This window comes from Poeciliopsis prolifica, unplaced genomic scaffold (assembly GCF_027474105.1).
Source record: "Poeciliopsis prolifica strain line A6 unplaced genomic scaffold, Auburn_PproV2 SCAFFOLD023, whole genome shotgun sequence".
Classification (NCBI taxonomy): domain Eukaryota; kingdom Metazoa; phylum Chordata; class Actinopteri; order Cyprinodontiformes; family Poeciliidae; genus Poeciliopsis; species Poeciliopsis prolifica.
Genome location: NW_026562398.1, coordinates 5717450 through 5733358, shown reverse-complemented (window position 1 = coordinate 5733358; position 15909 = coordinate 5717450). Strand labels below are relative to the sequence as shown.

At 36.5% G+C, this 15909-nt stretch overlaps 2 protein-coding genes across 4 annotated transcripts in view; one reads left to right on the top strand and one right to left on the bottom strand.

The window, feature by feature from the left end:
- mitfb (melanocyte inducing transcription factor b) overlaps positions 1-10902 on the top strand; it is a 32497-nt gene extending 21595 nt beyond the window's left edge. For 2 of the 3 annotated variants that reach the window (XM_055046177.1, XM_055046179.1), the window contains exons 3-10: positions 1783-1998; positions 2087-2182; positions 2543-2660; positions 2824-2916; positions 3029-3085; positions 4246-4321; positions 5195-5342; positions 5851-10902. In XM_055046177.1, coding sequence (XP_054902152.1) covers positions 1783-1998; positions 2087-2182; positions 2543-2660; positions 2824-2916; positions 3029-3085; positions 4246-4321; positions 5195-5342; positions 5851-6249 — 1203 coding nt within the window. In that variant the 3' untranslated portion in view covers positions 6250-10902. The remainder of the gene's footprint in view (positions 1-1782; positions 1999-2086; positions 2183-2542; positions 2661-2823; positions 2917-3028; positions 3086-4245; positions 4322-5194; positions 5343-5850) is intronic. The other variant, XM_055046178.1, reaches the window with a different exon arrangement.
- A 351-nt stretch (positions 10903-11253) lies between these two features.
- LOC129370295 (2-epi-5-epi-valiolone synthase-like) lies at positions 11254-14956 on the bottom strand. Its single transcript, XM_055046181.1, has 5 exons — positions 14800-14956; positions 12956-13586; positions 12062-12301; positions 11515-11767; positions 11254-11395 (listed from the first exon to the last, which is right to left on the bottom strand). The coding sequence occupies exons 1-5, from the start codon at positions 14922-14924 to the stop codon at positions 11298-11300; spliced, it is 1347 nt and encodes a 448-aa protein (XP_054902156.1). The 5' UTR covers positions 14925-14956; the 3' UTR covers positions 11254-11297.
- Between the last annotated feature and the right edge of the window lie 953 nt (positions 14957-15909).

Sequence of the window (15909 nt, the reverse complement as noted above, 5' to 3'; positions counted from 1 at the left end):
AAAGCCTGAGTGTTTTAAAGAATCATAGTTCAGTGTAGAAAAGGAGAGCACAGTACAAGATCAATGGGAATGAGATGAAACCAGAAAGATTTTAACAATATTTTCAGGAAAACTTAATGACACCAGGAGTGTCTCTGTGTGTCTTATCAATTAGCGCATGTCAGTTGTCACATAACTGTTCAGCCAGCCACTGTACATGGCTGGCTGAACTGGACCAAGATGGAGTTGAGTACTGGACACATCAGACATGAACAGTCAAGATCAGAAACCATCAGCCAGATGCTCTGCGTGTGGATTGTTGCTTCACACCTAAGAATCCCTTTTATTGTTGCTTCACACCTAAGGGATTCTTAGGGATTCAGACCTAAGAATCCCTTTTAAATAACCTTTTCTTTGTTTGCTTAACCCTCCTGTTATGTTTGTTCAATAATGTTCAATAATGTTCCTGGGTCAATTTGACCAGGAGAGTGTTCAGTCATGCGATAGTGTCAGAAACCAAAAAAAAAATGCTCCGAAACATTTTTGTATCTGTTTGTTAACTAACTATTTCAATTAATATTTGTGCAGTGATGTTTTTTTTTATTATTTCTCACAAATAAAGGATCAATGATGACAACTCAGTCATTTACTCATTTGGACATAAAAAATGAAATTTACAAACAATAATTGTTCTTAAAATTGAGAAATTATATTTAGACTTATTTTTCCAGTGGGTGATCTTTATAATTGAACTTGAGACACATATACTGTTTTGGGTCAAATTGACCCGCTGATTAAAATAAAGTTCAGTGAGTCATGCAAAGAATATTTATGTTTTCCCCCCCCACTTCTGCTGAATGTCCACTCGGTGTGCGTGGAGTTTGTCCACGGGAACAGAAAAGGTTCCCATCAAAAGTTGTATGAAAACCTGCTTTCTCGCAGTTTCCTAGTGAAGTAAAGAGAATAGTGAGAAAGTGGGCTTGTGTGCATGTGTGTGTGGTGAAATATGTCTCATGGGTACAAGGAAACATATAGAATTGGACATTCTTTGACCTTTTTTACATTTCAATTTGAAGGGTAGAAGAAAGTAGACGCAGGGATTGGTGTAAATGTGTAAAATGAACCATTTTCAATTTATTTGTAGAGGGTACTTATTAAGACAAATAGAAAAAGATTCATGCAGAAAAAATACTTCCAACTGTTAAAAAAAAACAAACTTTAAAATGGGTAAATTTGACTCGTAACATAACAAAAGGTTTAAATGAATTTGTCACATTTAAAAATTAATTAATTGGAATTAATTCATTTTAATTCCAAAATTAATTAAATGTGTTCTGTCATGTTTTCAAAATACAATAAAGATTTTATTTCAAGCTGAATTTAGATTTATTTTTTTTTGTTGCTTTTACTTTTTTTGTAATTGACTTTGTCCCCTAGCACAGCAAAAAGTATTTTCTTGACACCTCTGTCAACACAGCAGTCTCACTCAGGAAATACTTCCTTATATGCTTCCCAATGAAAGCCTCAAATACTTGTAAACTGTAATTAATTTTTTAATTTAGCCACTCATTTTAACATGTGCAGCTCATAATAGTAGTTTAAGCTTTCATCAAATAAAGTCAAAGGGGGACAGAGATAGCGATTTATCAGACACATTCCACTTTGATGAGAAATATTTTTGCGACAACTCGGATGTTTAAGTAAAACCGTTCCTTTGTTGACCTTCTTTTACCCATTAGGTGTCACCCTGATCTCAGAATATTATGTTTTCTTAGTGTAATGTTTTCTGCTTTCTATCAACAGGTTCAGACCCATTTGGAAAATCCAACCAAGTACCACATCCAGCGCTCGCAGCAGCAGCAGGTGAAGCGGTACCTGGGAAAGCTTGGTTCCCAGGCGTTGAGCTTGCCCTGCCCCAACCAGTCCTCTGACCACGGGGGCATGCCGCCAGGGCCGGGCAACAGCGCCCCCAACAGCCCTATGGCCTTACTGACCCTCAACTCCAACTGCGAGAAAGAGGTGTGAGCGGTCTCCATGTAAACAGGTTGTGCTTTCACATTTCGTGTTAATTAATTAATTGAACCTCGGCTTTTGTGTTTGATTGTAGATGGATGATGTCATTGACGACATTATTAGTCTGGAGTCCAGTTACAGTGATGAGATCCTCGGCTTGATGGATCCTGGACTGCAAATGGCAAACACGGTGTGTTTCTGGTGTATTACTGTCAGCACAGAGCTGTCTGTGAAAGGTCGCTACATGTAACAGATTGAGAATAAATGATCTGCATGCTAATGGAAGTAGCCTGACATTTCAGAGCAATTTTCATGTGGTTCTGCACATGTATTTTCTTTTTTCAGTAATGAACAGAAAATATATGGTAATTAATGAGTGCAGTAAGTGCTTCGTGGCTAATTGACCGATCACAAAGTGATGCCATTTGCCTGACTGCAATAAAAACCCTAACATCAAATTTGACATTTTTCCCCTGCATTGTCATTCTGATCACTGTGGTTTGATAAGCCTCTCATAAAGATAGACGTATTCTCTCCATCACTCCCCCAGATCCCTGTACCTGCTAACCTCATGGACATGTATGGTAATCAGGGCATGCCTCAGCAGGGCCTGCCCATCAGTAACTCCTGCCCTGCCAATCTTTCCAACATCAAAAGGGAATACTCAGGTGAGCAGGAAGCAGAGCAGATCTTAAACAGACAGTGGCTAAGGGTTTAAATTTATAATTCTTTAACAATATTTCCTGCGTGGGGGTTGGGATAACGAATATATATATATATACATGCTTGTTTTGCACTGATTGTTTAGCTTTCTTGTCATTTGTTACATAGTGTCTCAATCCCCGGCCATTATGCACATGCTGGACAAGTCTGGATCCTGTGGAAAATTTGACACCTATCAAAGGCCAGAAGGATTCCCTGTGGGTACGTCTCAGTATTTATCTCTGAACTATACAAAACCAGTGTTGTTTCTTTTAAATCACTTGTAAAGCATTTATTGCACCCTTAATTTTAACTAACCGAAGCATTTTTCCAGAAGCTGAGGTAAGAGCCCTGGCAAAAGAGAGGCAGAAGAAAGACAACCATAATTTGAGTAAGTTCCAACTGCAGCATCCTATTTTATTTGCCAAAATTATCATTTGACAAACTATTTTGCTTGACGCACCATCCAAATATCTGAAAGATCCTTTTTAACGATTTCCTTATTTCTAATACATTTTGATTATATTTATTTCTACATCCAAAATCTAGAACTATAAAACAGTAAAAATACAAAAGCAAGCAGAACACAGCTGAAACTTGACAGAGAGATGACCTCATATGCACCAATCTATGGCATCAATGCAAACATTGACCATGCCAGGTAAAAGAAGCAATGGTGAAGTATTGAGTGATTTGTAGGAGCAATTATTGATTTGTCCATTGAGAAGCTAGAAGTAAGGAAATATTTCTGAACTGCCTGCAGAATTTTGGTAAATTCTGCAGGGATTGGAACAGCGTCAAGAATAAACCACAGTTGCATATTGGGAATCTGTTCTACCACACTATGTACTGCCCCACTTTCTCCTTCATTTACTTGTGATACTCAAAGAAATGAGTGACTACTGCACCTAATAATAGTACATGGAGATGGACTATTTATAGAGTTGTAGTTTATAGAATAATGTGCGGTCGATATCAGATATGTTGTACCGACAGCAGCCTCAGAAAAGTTTTTCTTCCAGAAGGAATGTTCTCTTTGGTTGTCTGACTGCTGACTTATTGTTCTTATCATTAACATCAATGATCGTATCAATAGCATGAACTATGTAATTTCTATCTCCCAGAACTTTTTTCTGTTCTTTGAATCCAATATATTTGAGTCGTTTCAAAGAAACAAGAAACAACTCTCACACTATTTTTCACAAATTTTTCTTGCGTTTAAGATCTTTGAGAAAAGTAAAAGTAAAAAAACTGCATATTTTTTTGAGTTGCCAATAAGTGACCACACATCCTCATGACAAAAGTTTATTTAGAATATATTTTAATTTCAGAGAATAGTAAAATTTTTGCTGCCGTTTCATTTCTCCTGTTAACTACACAAAGACAACGTCTTTATAGAATATCATGTATTTCTTATTTTAAAATAATGTAGAGCCAATGGGATATTTTTTTTCATATTGAACTGTTTTAAGTTTCTGGCTCTGAAATAGCACAGTTGCTCTTTAATAAATCCTGGAGCTATGTTTGTTTAATTCCTTGCTTGTTTTGTAGTTGAACGAAGACGACGATTTAACATCAATGATCGTATCAAGGAGTTGGGAACTTTGATTCCAAAATCCAATGACCCGTAAGTTTCCCATTGCTTTGATTTCACTTCAGAAATCTTGAAAAAATAAACTGATTCATATTTTCTTTGGAATGTTGTATTCTCATACCTCATATCTGAAGATTATTGCAGTATTTGGTTTCAGCAATTGATTGTGAAGATAAACTATAAACATAAAAGGAATAGAAAAGTTAAACCTGTTCTAGAGTACATATAAAAAAAAAATCTGTATTCCTTTAATATTAATTCTTTTTTTTATTGCAAAGTCTCCTCTCTATGTTGCTATCTCTGCAAATAGAAACTCAAGAAAACATTGTTTTAGGAAACCCACAAGGGGGATTTTGTACCAGAAAACACTGTAACATCTGAGGCAATGCTCTTGATTTGTGTAACTGATGAATTCTTGTATTAGCTGCAGCTGAACTTTAAAACTACACATTGGTGTATTTGATAACCCATGTTCTGCTTGAAGGCTAAATGTGACCTTTAGTGAATCAGTAAGGGTCTCTGCACAGTCTGTGGTTAACCCTGAATATTACAACGTTTGCTAGTTGTTTGAAAGCCCTACTTTTTGTTCTGATAAACCCACTCCCCTCAGACATTACCATTATATGTCTAAATATAATTCATTTTCTCTGATATTATTCTTTTTTAAGTAATCTTAATTTAATCCTCACATCTTATTGTTTCAGCCTGTGATGTTGCAGCTCTGAAGCACACTTTGCTAGTCTTGCTCTTAGCATTTTAGAGGTTTGCAATCTGAAGCATTGCAATTACATGTTGTTAAATACCAAAAGTTTCTCATTGTTGTCTGAAAGCAACTCTTAAGGTCAAGAATGCTGACCGACATTAAAATGTCAAGCCAAGGAATAATGGCATCTTTGTGATTTTTAGAGACATGCGCTGGAACAAAGGCACCATCCTGAAGGCATCAGTGGATTACATCCGAAAGCTGCAGCGTGAACAGCAGAGGGCCAAGGAGCTGGAGAACCGCCAGAAAAAACTTGAGCACGCCAACCGACATTTGATGCTCAGAATACAGGTATATATATCAAGAGAACGGCGTAATGCCCTTCATACTGTATGCGTAAACCTGTACTGTGCCTTTAAAAAGAATTCATACTCCAACAACTCTTTCATATTTGATCATTTTACAAACACAAGCTCTATTTGAATCAATTATGACAGACCAGCAGAAAATGGCGCATATTGTCAAAACTGAATACAGAAAATATATTTTCACTACATTTTATGTGCTTGAAAACAAATGCATGCAACGCATATCTGATTTTTATTTATATAAATGTTTGCAAACTTTGCCTGTCTTGGTCTGTCACTAAAATTCTAAGAAAAGACATTTAAGTTTGTAGTTGGGGGACAGGAAATAAGTATAGAAATGTTACGGTGAGAATGTAAATGTCTCTTTAAAGGAACCTCATCTCTGCTAACCAGTTTGACAGATGGGTGTGCCTGGCACATCCATCTGGTTTGTGTGAAAGACGCACAAACCTTAAGACACTCTCCTGTGTGCAAATGACTGTACCTTGCAGGAGTTGGAGATGCAGGCTCGGGCTCACGGTCTGGCCATCACATCCTCAGCACTCTGCTCTGCCGAAGTTGGGGTGCGGCCCATTAAGCAGGAGCCCGCTCTGGAGGACTGTCAACAAGACCTGTACGCGCTCCACCCTCATCACCAACACCACCCCGCCTGCACTCCGGAGCAACCCAGCACGCTGGAGCTGACCGACGGTCACTCCAACTTCCCAGAGGGCCACTACAGCAGCGTTCACGGCAAAGCAGGATCCAAACTGAATGACATCCTCATGGAAGACAACTTATCACCTGTCAGAGGTGGGGACCCTTTGCTTTCTTCCGTCTCCCCAGACACTTCAAAGGACAGCAGTCGCAAGAGCAGCGTCAGCATGGATGAGAATGAAGAAGGCTGTTAGCGCACCCTAGTGGTAGATACCTTTTCTGTATCTTTAATCTCTCCATCTTGCCAGAACACAAGAGGCTAACACAGTTGCTGTTATTCTTTTTTTTGTTTTTTTACCTTTCTTTTCATTTTTATTTATGTTTACATGTTGTATCGCCTTCATTTCCTTCTTTTTTCCCCTATTGTATGTCTTTCTAAGCTTTCAACCTTGAATACTGATTTCAAAGTATTTTCTTTAATCAATGCTTTGGTGACAATGAGTTACAAAAATTAGATGTTTTTATATTTACAAACTATACAGTTATCTTTCGATAGAGATTAGATTGTGTGTTTGTTTTTTTTCTATCAATTCCAAAGAATCTAGGGAAACTATAAATCACAGTCAGAGGTGTAGATATTTGTGGTGAGGTAAAAACTGCTTTGAAAATCAGTAGCAATAATAGAAAGAAGGATATTTATTACTATAGTGCTTTACACTCCTTGTGTCTTAGATTGAACTTGAATGTGCCGATGCCTTATTAAAAAGTTTGTGCATTATTGTTGTATTGCTATGCATACATTAGCTGATTCTCTGTCGGTCTTCCCGGTGAAATTACTTGCTTGATAAATATTACACGTTTGTTGATTTTATCCTATTTATGAGTCTTTATAGAGATAATTTTATCTAAACATTCCCCTGAAAAGTGTATTTATTTAAAAAGGACAGAGAGAAGCTGAAATAATATTTAAAAATATCTCCCCAAAATCTCCTTAAAGATTTTTAAAATACACAAATTCAACACTTTTACTTAGCATTATGAGAAAACATCAAACTACAAAGAGACTAAAGTTTCAGCATAATGCCTTTTAACTACAAAGTGCTCTTTATTTTGATACGCTGAAATAGATAAATTACCAATATATTCTTCACTGCCAAAACCACAAAAATACTAAATAATTCAGTGATTCTTGAGAAGAGGGAGAAAATGGGTTTAAATCCCCCCCACCCCCCAAATTAAAAAAATGATTCCTCAAGCTTATGTATTCAAATATGACAAATAATGTTTTGGAAATGTAAAGATACTAAGGTGCAGGCTCCCAGTTGCAACATTGTTTTGAAAATTAAATGTTTAATGGACCTGACCCAGAACTTTGTCAACCCCATCAGACAAAAATAATTATACAATTATTTTTTAATAACCCTATGAGTGATATTTTTACTCAGCTTTACAGACAAATGCTTCTAAAGAAACAAAATAAATATTATTTAAAACAAAAAACAACATAAAGTCCATCTGACGGAGTTGACACAGAACTGAAGGTGGTGACGAACTAGTCAGTGAAAAGAAATGCTTGATATATGTGAAGTTATGCCATTGATGTGAAATACATTAAAATGAATTAACTACACATTTGAGTGAGATTTGTCCACACTATCACTGAAAGAGTCACACTGGGTTAAAAACTCTGATGGAGCCGACAAAATGCCAAACTACCTCAATTTATGTGACATTATTCTGAAGGGCTGAAGTCTATATGACAGACCACAGCTCATCAGGGCCATTGAGTCTTTACAGTTTACCAAAATTAAGCATTTATTTCAGAATATTTCAGCAAAATTTTGTAAATTGATAGTTACGGTGTTGACACATCAGGGTTGTGACGAACAACTTCGGCATAAAATGGAAGAAAGAACAAAAGAATAACATAAGCCCATCAAAGATGCCGAGCCCTCTTAGCAAAGGAAGAGAAAGGAAGAGGTCATGAGGTCCTTAGACGCTCTGATGCCCCCCAATAATGCCTGCTTTTTTTTTTTTTACATTATTTTCATGTCTGATGGCATTGACAAAAACTTGGGACACATTTTAATTGAGTTGGAAAATAAATACAAATGATTTTTAATTGAGTTTGTTGATACATTTATAATTATTTATTTGAATACTTATATGTAATTGTCATAATAAAAAAAATGTTTTTGGTACATTTGATGCAAATTTTGTGGTTAATCCACAGACCTGTTTTGTCCCTCTTCTGAAAAATCACTGAACTAACAAAGTTTCAAAAATTGTCTCGAAATATGAGAGTGAGTTTATTTAAACAGTAATAAGACACACAGGATCGTTGGAGATCTTAGCACACAGTAATGAAACACTGCAGAGGTATTGCTCTCTATCCTCAGATTTTTTATATGTCGTATTTCAGTAACATTTTACATTCAGGGCGCTTTTTTGTTTGTTTGTTTTTTATCAGCATGAAAAATGTTTAATGCTGAGGAGAATAAGGAGACTGATTTTGTCTGAAATGCATAAAATTGTCCAAACACTGGATTAAAACTGAAATGTAGCTTGTTAGGCTTTGTGCAGAAACGTACAATGTTTTACTTGAGAGTTGAGTAACCGAAGTACACATGTGCTGTATATTTCTGCAGTTTGCAAACGTTGTTACTGAATAACCTTGTGCCATTACTGATATCTCTAACACAGCACAGTCTTCGTTTTGTCAAACTATGCAATGTTTGAAGTTGTGCCTGTGATGCATCATGTCTTGAAGTTGTCATTTACGTATGAAGTAGCCTTAGACAGTAATAATTCAATTTCTATTTCATTTAAGTGCCTTCTGTTACCTTGGTGATATACGAGGAATCATGCAATATTTTGAGACTGATTATGCTGGTATTTGGTGCTTTATAGACTAAGAGATAAGTTTTCCAATCCCTTCCAAAAGTGACAGGAAATGACTTTTGGTCAGTGTGAGAAAACAAACTACATCTCTTAAACTCAACAACCACTAGAAATTATTTGCTACACACTTCAAAGTGTTCAGTATGCAATGAAACCCAAAACATTTCATTAAATTAGTAAGTCCATATTTTAAATATGGATTTTTACAAGTAGAAATTACAAAGTACTTCACAAAGAGTGTGAATAGCAAAACATGTTTAAATTCAAACATGATTAAAAAGACAAAGATGTAATTAAATTAGCATATATGACAGACTGCAATGTATTTTTACAGTAAGTATTTAGCTCTTAGATGCAGAAAATGTATTTTTTAGGGTCACAAACTCTCAAGCTTTACTTTTATTTCTGAAAAGATAACTGGCTTGTCCCTGTGAGCTAGACCAGGGGTACTGACTCGCACAGATTAACGTTTACGACAACTAGCCTCCAAAAGCTAAATTTAGACAACAGTGCCTCTGTGTAAACAAGATGAAAATGATGAGGAATAAAGTGGAAAAATATTCCTACATAAAAATATCTAATAGTTTTGTGGTTGAAAAGCTACGTTTAAAAAAGTTTTCAATTTAACGGCCAATCAAAGCATGCAGACATATGCAGAAGTCATTTTGAATTTTCCTTTTCTTGGTTAAATAAAGACAAGAACTGGCCAACCTGAAATAGCTTTAAAAATATGTCTACTAACAAAAGTTTTTGGAAGGACACAAGAAACAGAGGAATTAATTTGCAGATTAGAAACAGAAACCACCACTGTCTCCAGCTAATACAAAATAAGTATTTATTGAAATAAAAAGGTTCATTGTGGAAATTTTGTGTGAAAGTAACAAATAGCTTATGGGATGGAATCATGGCCTCTTTACTTTGACTTCCACTTTATGACTTTACTGCCACTAACAGGTGAACATTTCTGGATTCCGGAAAGAACTCCTTGAAAACTCCTCAAGCCCAAAGACCTGAAGGTTGGAAAATATCGACCTTCGTCATTTGAGTCTATCCCCCAATCTGAATTGTGACCAAATACCTTTCAAATTGAAAAGACCATTTTTATACTGTCCTTTTTACTCCCAATTATAAAATGTTAACATTTAGTTAAAAATACTGTAGGCTGGTTTTAGCATTAGCTTGGGAAAAAAAATGGCAACATAATTGAACCACTGTTTGTTGTTGTCTTTAAATACAGCAAACATATGTATTTATTACTGAACACTTTTAAGCTTCAGATATTGCTGTTGTACTGTGTGTTCTTAGAATAACACTGAACATTTAAAATCTTTCTGACTGTAGCATGAATGTAGTTGAGCAATTGTGCCAACAATGACAGATGCAGTATATTTATACAAACTATAGGTTTTGAGCTGCTGATGGTGTCTCTCATAACCTTTTGCCAGAAACAGGAGCTGTAATGCTAGTCTGTAAAATACAGTTTTGGTGAACATTGTTTGTTGAGCAGTATGAAAGACGTGGTGCCAAGAGTAACTTTTTTTTATTATATATATTTTGTCGCATTTTACCATGTGTCACACAGTGTTACAATCTACTGAGTACACTCTGTACCAACTCATTGAAAGCCAGTAAAAAAGCTTGTATGTGACCGTTGTGTCACTGCAGATGGACCCTTATGATTGTAAGATTTAGGGTAATAAGAATAATACACAACCTTTCAATCAAGAGCAGGTAGCTCTTGGTTTAAAGGTTGCCTGTTGCACTTCAATATACTGTGGTGTGTTTTAAATCCACTAATGAAGAATCATTTTATCTCGGCACTTGAGTGTCTGAACAAGTTTATTCCTGTGGTTCATAAAGTGTTCTACTACTGTTTTCATTGTCACAGTTATTAAGAGATAAGTGTTGCAATACTTACTGCGCCCACTGATTTGTTAACTCACGCTCATTGGTACTCGATGTTAAACTACTCTGTTAGAAATATTAAAAGATTTATTTGAACCTTTTGACTGCGTGTTTTATCTGCGATTTTAAAACTATTGCATATCTAATCATTTAAAGAAAAAAAATGTTGCTCCTTAGGGAGATTCACACAGTTGCTAAATATGGTAAGTTATACTATTCCTCAGCTATTACATTCATAGGCTGTAAACATGGATGCTGTTCAAACTTTGTTAAAAATCACTTGCAATATAGTTATATATCTTTAAGCATATTCTGTAGAGATGTATTTTCTAACCTTATGAATGCATTTCAACTCAAGTATTAATAAAATCTCTTCTTAGACTTACCATGATGTTGCCATCATGTCCCAATTTTTCATGGACCATCTTTTGAACATGTAAAGACACAGAATATGGAATTGCAGTTAGCACTGCTGATTTTGTTTGTTTTATTAATATTAGTTTATCTGGTTACTATCAAAGGTAGAAAGTTCTTCAGTCCACTTCTGAAAGGCTTGACATATGACATTGTCTTCTATCATGTCATGGAAGATTTCTGTAAAATTAATAAAATGATTTTTTTTTTAATTATTCTATTTTAATTATATTACTGACGATGGTAATTAAACATGTCAGCACATCAAATACAGGTAAAAAAAAAAAGTATTACTTTACCTGCTCTTCCAAGGCCCGTTGGCAGAGGCATCCTGAGGGAGCCAGCTGAGTGCCTCAGACGCTCCCTGAAAGATTTCTGCACCAGGACCAGGGAGCAGTCCTGGTGCCACACAGGTAGCTCCAGACCCAGCATACACTGAATAATGCGGCTCTTCTCCTGTGTCGTCAGAAGCCCCTTTTGATGAGCCACATACACCATGAAGGACATATCAATGCTGACTGCCTCCCCATGAAGCAGCGCTGGCAAAACCCTCTGGGAAAAAATGGAAACTCTTTAGCTGCACTCATTAATTACAAGATGAATTGTTTGCAAATGCATTTCTGCCAGTGTTTACTGAATTCCCACAATAAATGTGAATTTTGCATTCTTTAAAATGTGTATGACTTGTTTTTATGTTTTGGGGGTTTTTTTTTTACCTGTTATGTTTTAAGACAAATTGTATGACTTATTCTTCATTTTGTGTTCCAGAAGTTTCCCCGTCTGATTAACATCCTTTGTTAGTTTGTATAGTGGCACAGTAAAATATATTGAAAACTGTTCGTTTACCATTTCTAGCTCGGGGCTGATAATGTGGCCAAAATCAACCAGCCGATCCAGATCATCCTCCCACAAATTTGGAGCCAGTTCCTCCAGCATCGTTTCTATGGCGATGCGCATGGACGCTGCAGCACCGTCTCCCTGTTCGGAGCCACCGCAGGCCTCAGAGGGCTGCAGCTTGGCATGCAGCATTTTTCTGCCGTTCACCTCGAGCAGCTCAAACAGGCCACGGTGCTTCATCAGGGCCATCTGAAATCATTACATCAATACGCTCACTATAAAAGCTGAATGTTTCATAAAATCAGGCATAAAACAAATTTGCGAAGTTCAACTTGGTCCAAACGGACGTGTTTAACGAATATATTCTACACGGCCACATGCATCCTTGTAAGAAAAGAATGTAAAGGATATTTTCTAATGAAAGGTGAACCACTTAATTGTTTTAGTTTTTAGTGAACAGAACAATTCACAAGGGAATAAAACAAAAGTTGTAAAAGTGGCCACAAATGAATTAATGTGGCGTACTGTAAAAACCTTTTTTAAATAGTGAAGCATAAAATGAAACATATGTTTGATTAATTCCACTAATAATAATACTAAAAATATATATTAGCATCAAGTATTAATTTAATCTAGTATAAAATCTTATGAAAGATTCATTTTAAATTATTCTATAATTTAAAAAGTCTTAGTGATGGCTGCTAAGTGGTGCAATTTTTGGTGCTGCAGCCTTGCAGCAAGAAGGTGTTTCTGATTTATGAGAATTTACAAGGTGGTTGAATCACATCAACACCTCCTAAAATGTGTTTGAACCGAGTTGGTCTGCATGCTTCACAGAAACCCTACAATTATTGTTCCTCATGCAAGACGTTCATCAATCCATGCTCAGGAACAGACAAGCACCTTCAGCATCTCCGCAAGTCCGTTGGAGATCTGCCGCAGAGGCAGAGTTTGGAAGAATGAGCTGTCTAAAAATGTCGCCACTGGTGGAACGTAGCTTCCCAGCTTGTTTTTCCCCCCACCAAAGTTGACCCCAGTTTTTGCCCCGACGCTGGCATCAATGTACGACAGCAGAGTCGTCGGCACCCTGATGTACGGCGTCCTTCGTCGGTAGAGCGACGCTGCGAGGCCAACGACGTCCAAACAGACTCCTCCTCCGAGCGCGATGATTGGCTCCGAGCGTCTGTCGATCCCAAACTGGTGAACTTCCTCCAGGATCTTGGTCACTAGCTCCATGTTCTTCCTCTCCTCAGTGGTGGGCAGAGGGAGAATCTTGTGAATGACTCCTTTGGCGTCAAAGTACTGGGAGACCTTGGAGCCGTACAGTTCATGCACAGTTTTATCAATGACAATAAAGCGTTTCACAGGTTTGCAGTGACTCGTGGTGCCTTTAAGTTCTCCGTCTTCTGTGTGTCCCCAGAGCAAAGTGTCATTCCTGGGGTCCAGGAGGTTTTTACACTGAATGACTCTGTAGGTGAAAACAATGGGGCTCACCACCGTCCAGGAAACTCCTTGGTCCGATTTGTTCTCATAGCTGAACGTCATTCACACCAAAGTCACAAAAGGAAGAATTGATTTAGTGTTTGGCATTATATTACAATCAAAACTACATTTTATATGTTGTGCTGGCTATTAATTAAAGCCTTTTCATGCCAGCGTGATACAGAGAAATAGTGATAGTAGAACTTGGAAGGATTTTTAAGGGTCATATTATTGCTTCAAATACTTTGTCTCTGAATCCAAAATGCAGGTCTAATGCACATCTGTTTTTGGGACGTTTATTTCAATTTTTATTTGAATTTGGTTCTTAATCAATTCAATTTCTTTTCAATTCTTGTATCTGGCAATATTCTGTGTAATGTCTGCTTGGGAATGAATAAAGCAGTCGTGTTAAGTAAGCATCAGGCCTAAAACCGATTTACTAGATGAATATTAAGTGAAAGTCATATCTCTGGGAAAAAAAGACAAAGGGTCAATCAAAGTCACAGCACAAGGTAACCATTCTTTGTCTTTGTGAGGCATTTTTTTTTCTTTATAGAGTCAACCTAAAAGTAATAATAATAATAATTTGAAAAAACTTTATTTTTTTTAATTCTCTGTGGATCCAACTGAAAATTCTCATTTTTACTTTTCTGATGATTTAATATTATTTTATCCTTTCAGTTTAGTTAGATTTAAGGTGTCCAAAGAAAAACTTCAAAAGATCTGCAGAAAGAATCGAGAAATTTTTATCGGAACCAGTTAAAGCTTTTAGTGAAACCTGATGATTTGGAAATGAAATATGAATGTTGGCTCAAAACTTTTTATAGCACTGTATAAATTGTTCAGAACTGAGGTTTTTGTGGGGAGCTGCTAAATCTGGGGTTTTGTAACCAAAATATGCATCATTTTCAACAGTCTCACTTAAATTAAAATAAAGTCTTGCATCATTAACATGGAAACTGCTCTCTTCTGGCATGTTCAACATGGTGCAGCAGCCTAAAATAGAAAGGCATTTCCACTCACTCTGTCCATGGACTTGACTACTGTAAATATGAGGGTGTACTGTCTACGTACAGTGGGCTTGAACATAAACTAAATGTAACACAGATATACTTTATGAAGGAAACTTGGTCATAACTTAGAAGGGACAGTGTTTTTATTCACTAAGATCAACATCAATACTGTGAACTTCTTGTAACCTGACGGTCAGTTTCCACTGTAGGTACAATTTTTGCACAAAACATTTTCGTTCACCGTATACTTACATTTTAGCATCTGAAAGTTTTCCCTCCTTGTCTTGGCACTGTCCAGTGCGACGAGTCCACGTTCCATTCACTTGGACAAGCTTGAACTCTGTTCCCTCTGAACAGCTGGTGTTGCTTGAATTCATGTTTCCAGAGTCGCTGCCTTCACATGCGGCCGCTTTGCTTCAAGAGGCGACTTACAGGATGCCAGTGAACATGATCACAGCTAAAAGTCCAGTAACCCCCCACTTAGCGCACATGAGTTTATTACAGTACTTGTTTTCTGTGCTCAGGGTTTAAGATTTTATTACAAGCATGTGCATTTATAAGAGTGGAGATATTGAATCAAAATTTTTTTTGAATGGATGAGTTTTCCCATCCACAGTTCTATCGTTTTGTGACCTTTGGGTTGAATAAGTGAGTGTATTCTGTATAAATGGACTTACATCCCTTCCACTACGTTCTGTTTTAATAGGTTGATGTGTGTGTTTTTAATGGAACCTTAGTAGAAGATGAAAACTGACTTTGGACTGTCTGCAACTGTGTATTTACAGGTCGTAAAAAGTTAATCAGGCATCTGCAGCACGCTCTATATTCAGTTGCTGGCGTCTCGACCAGCAGGAAAATGGATGAAGTGGTTTCTTGTCACTTTTGAAAAATCTGCTCCTGGTCTCTAAAGCAGTACATGGTCTTCCACCAGAATGCGTTTGCGTATAGGTTGTCAAGTATGCACCATGTAAATGTGTCAAAGGCTATTTCCTTCTGTTTACAGTGACTTTAGGAAATCGATTTTTATTGAATAATGTTATTGATATTGTACTGTTTTTGCAACTAACTGTCTAACTGTGTTGTTGCCTTTGGTAAAAGAGGTCTTTGAGCTCAAGGAGTTTTACCTTGGTTAAATGAAGGTTGATTGAATTTTTTTGTGTTTACTGCAGATTTTGATTACAAAATTTGATTTATGAACTTTTTGAAACAGTTATTTCTTTTATGCCTTCATGCTGGTGCTTTATTATATTTATCTTTCCTTTGAGGCATTTTTGATCGTCTTGTGTATGAATAGTCCAACATGAATAAACTTAACTTATAATTTGGTGTATTTATAAATACAGTTAAATTGCTGTTTTGAAC

Coding starts and splice junctions, on each gene's coding strand:
- LOC129370295 (XM_055046181.1), bottom strand. CDS start 14,924: ATGAATTCAAGCAACACCAGCTGTTCAGAGGGAACAGAGTTCAAGCTT. Junction 13,587..14,799: donor AAACTTTCAGATGCTAAAAT/GTAAGTATACGG, acceptor AATGACGTTCAG/CTATGAGAACAAATCGGACC. Junction 11,768..12,061: donor TCAGCCCCGAGCTAGAAATG/GTAAACGAACAG, acceptor ATTTTTTCCCAG/AGGGTTTTGCCAGCGCTGCT.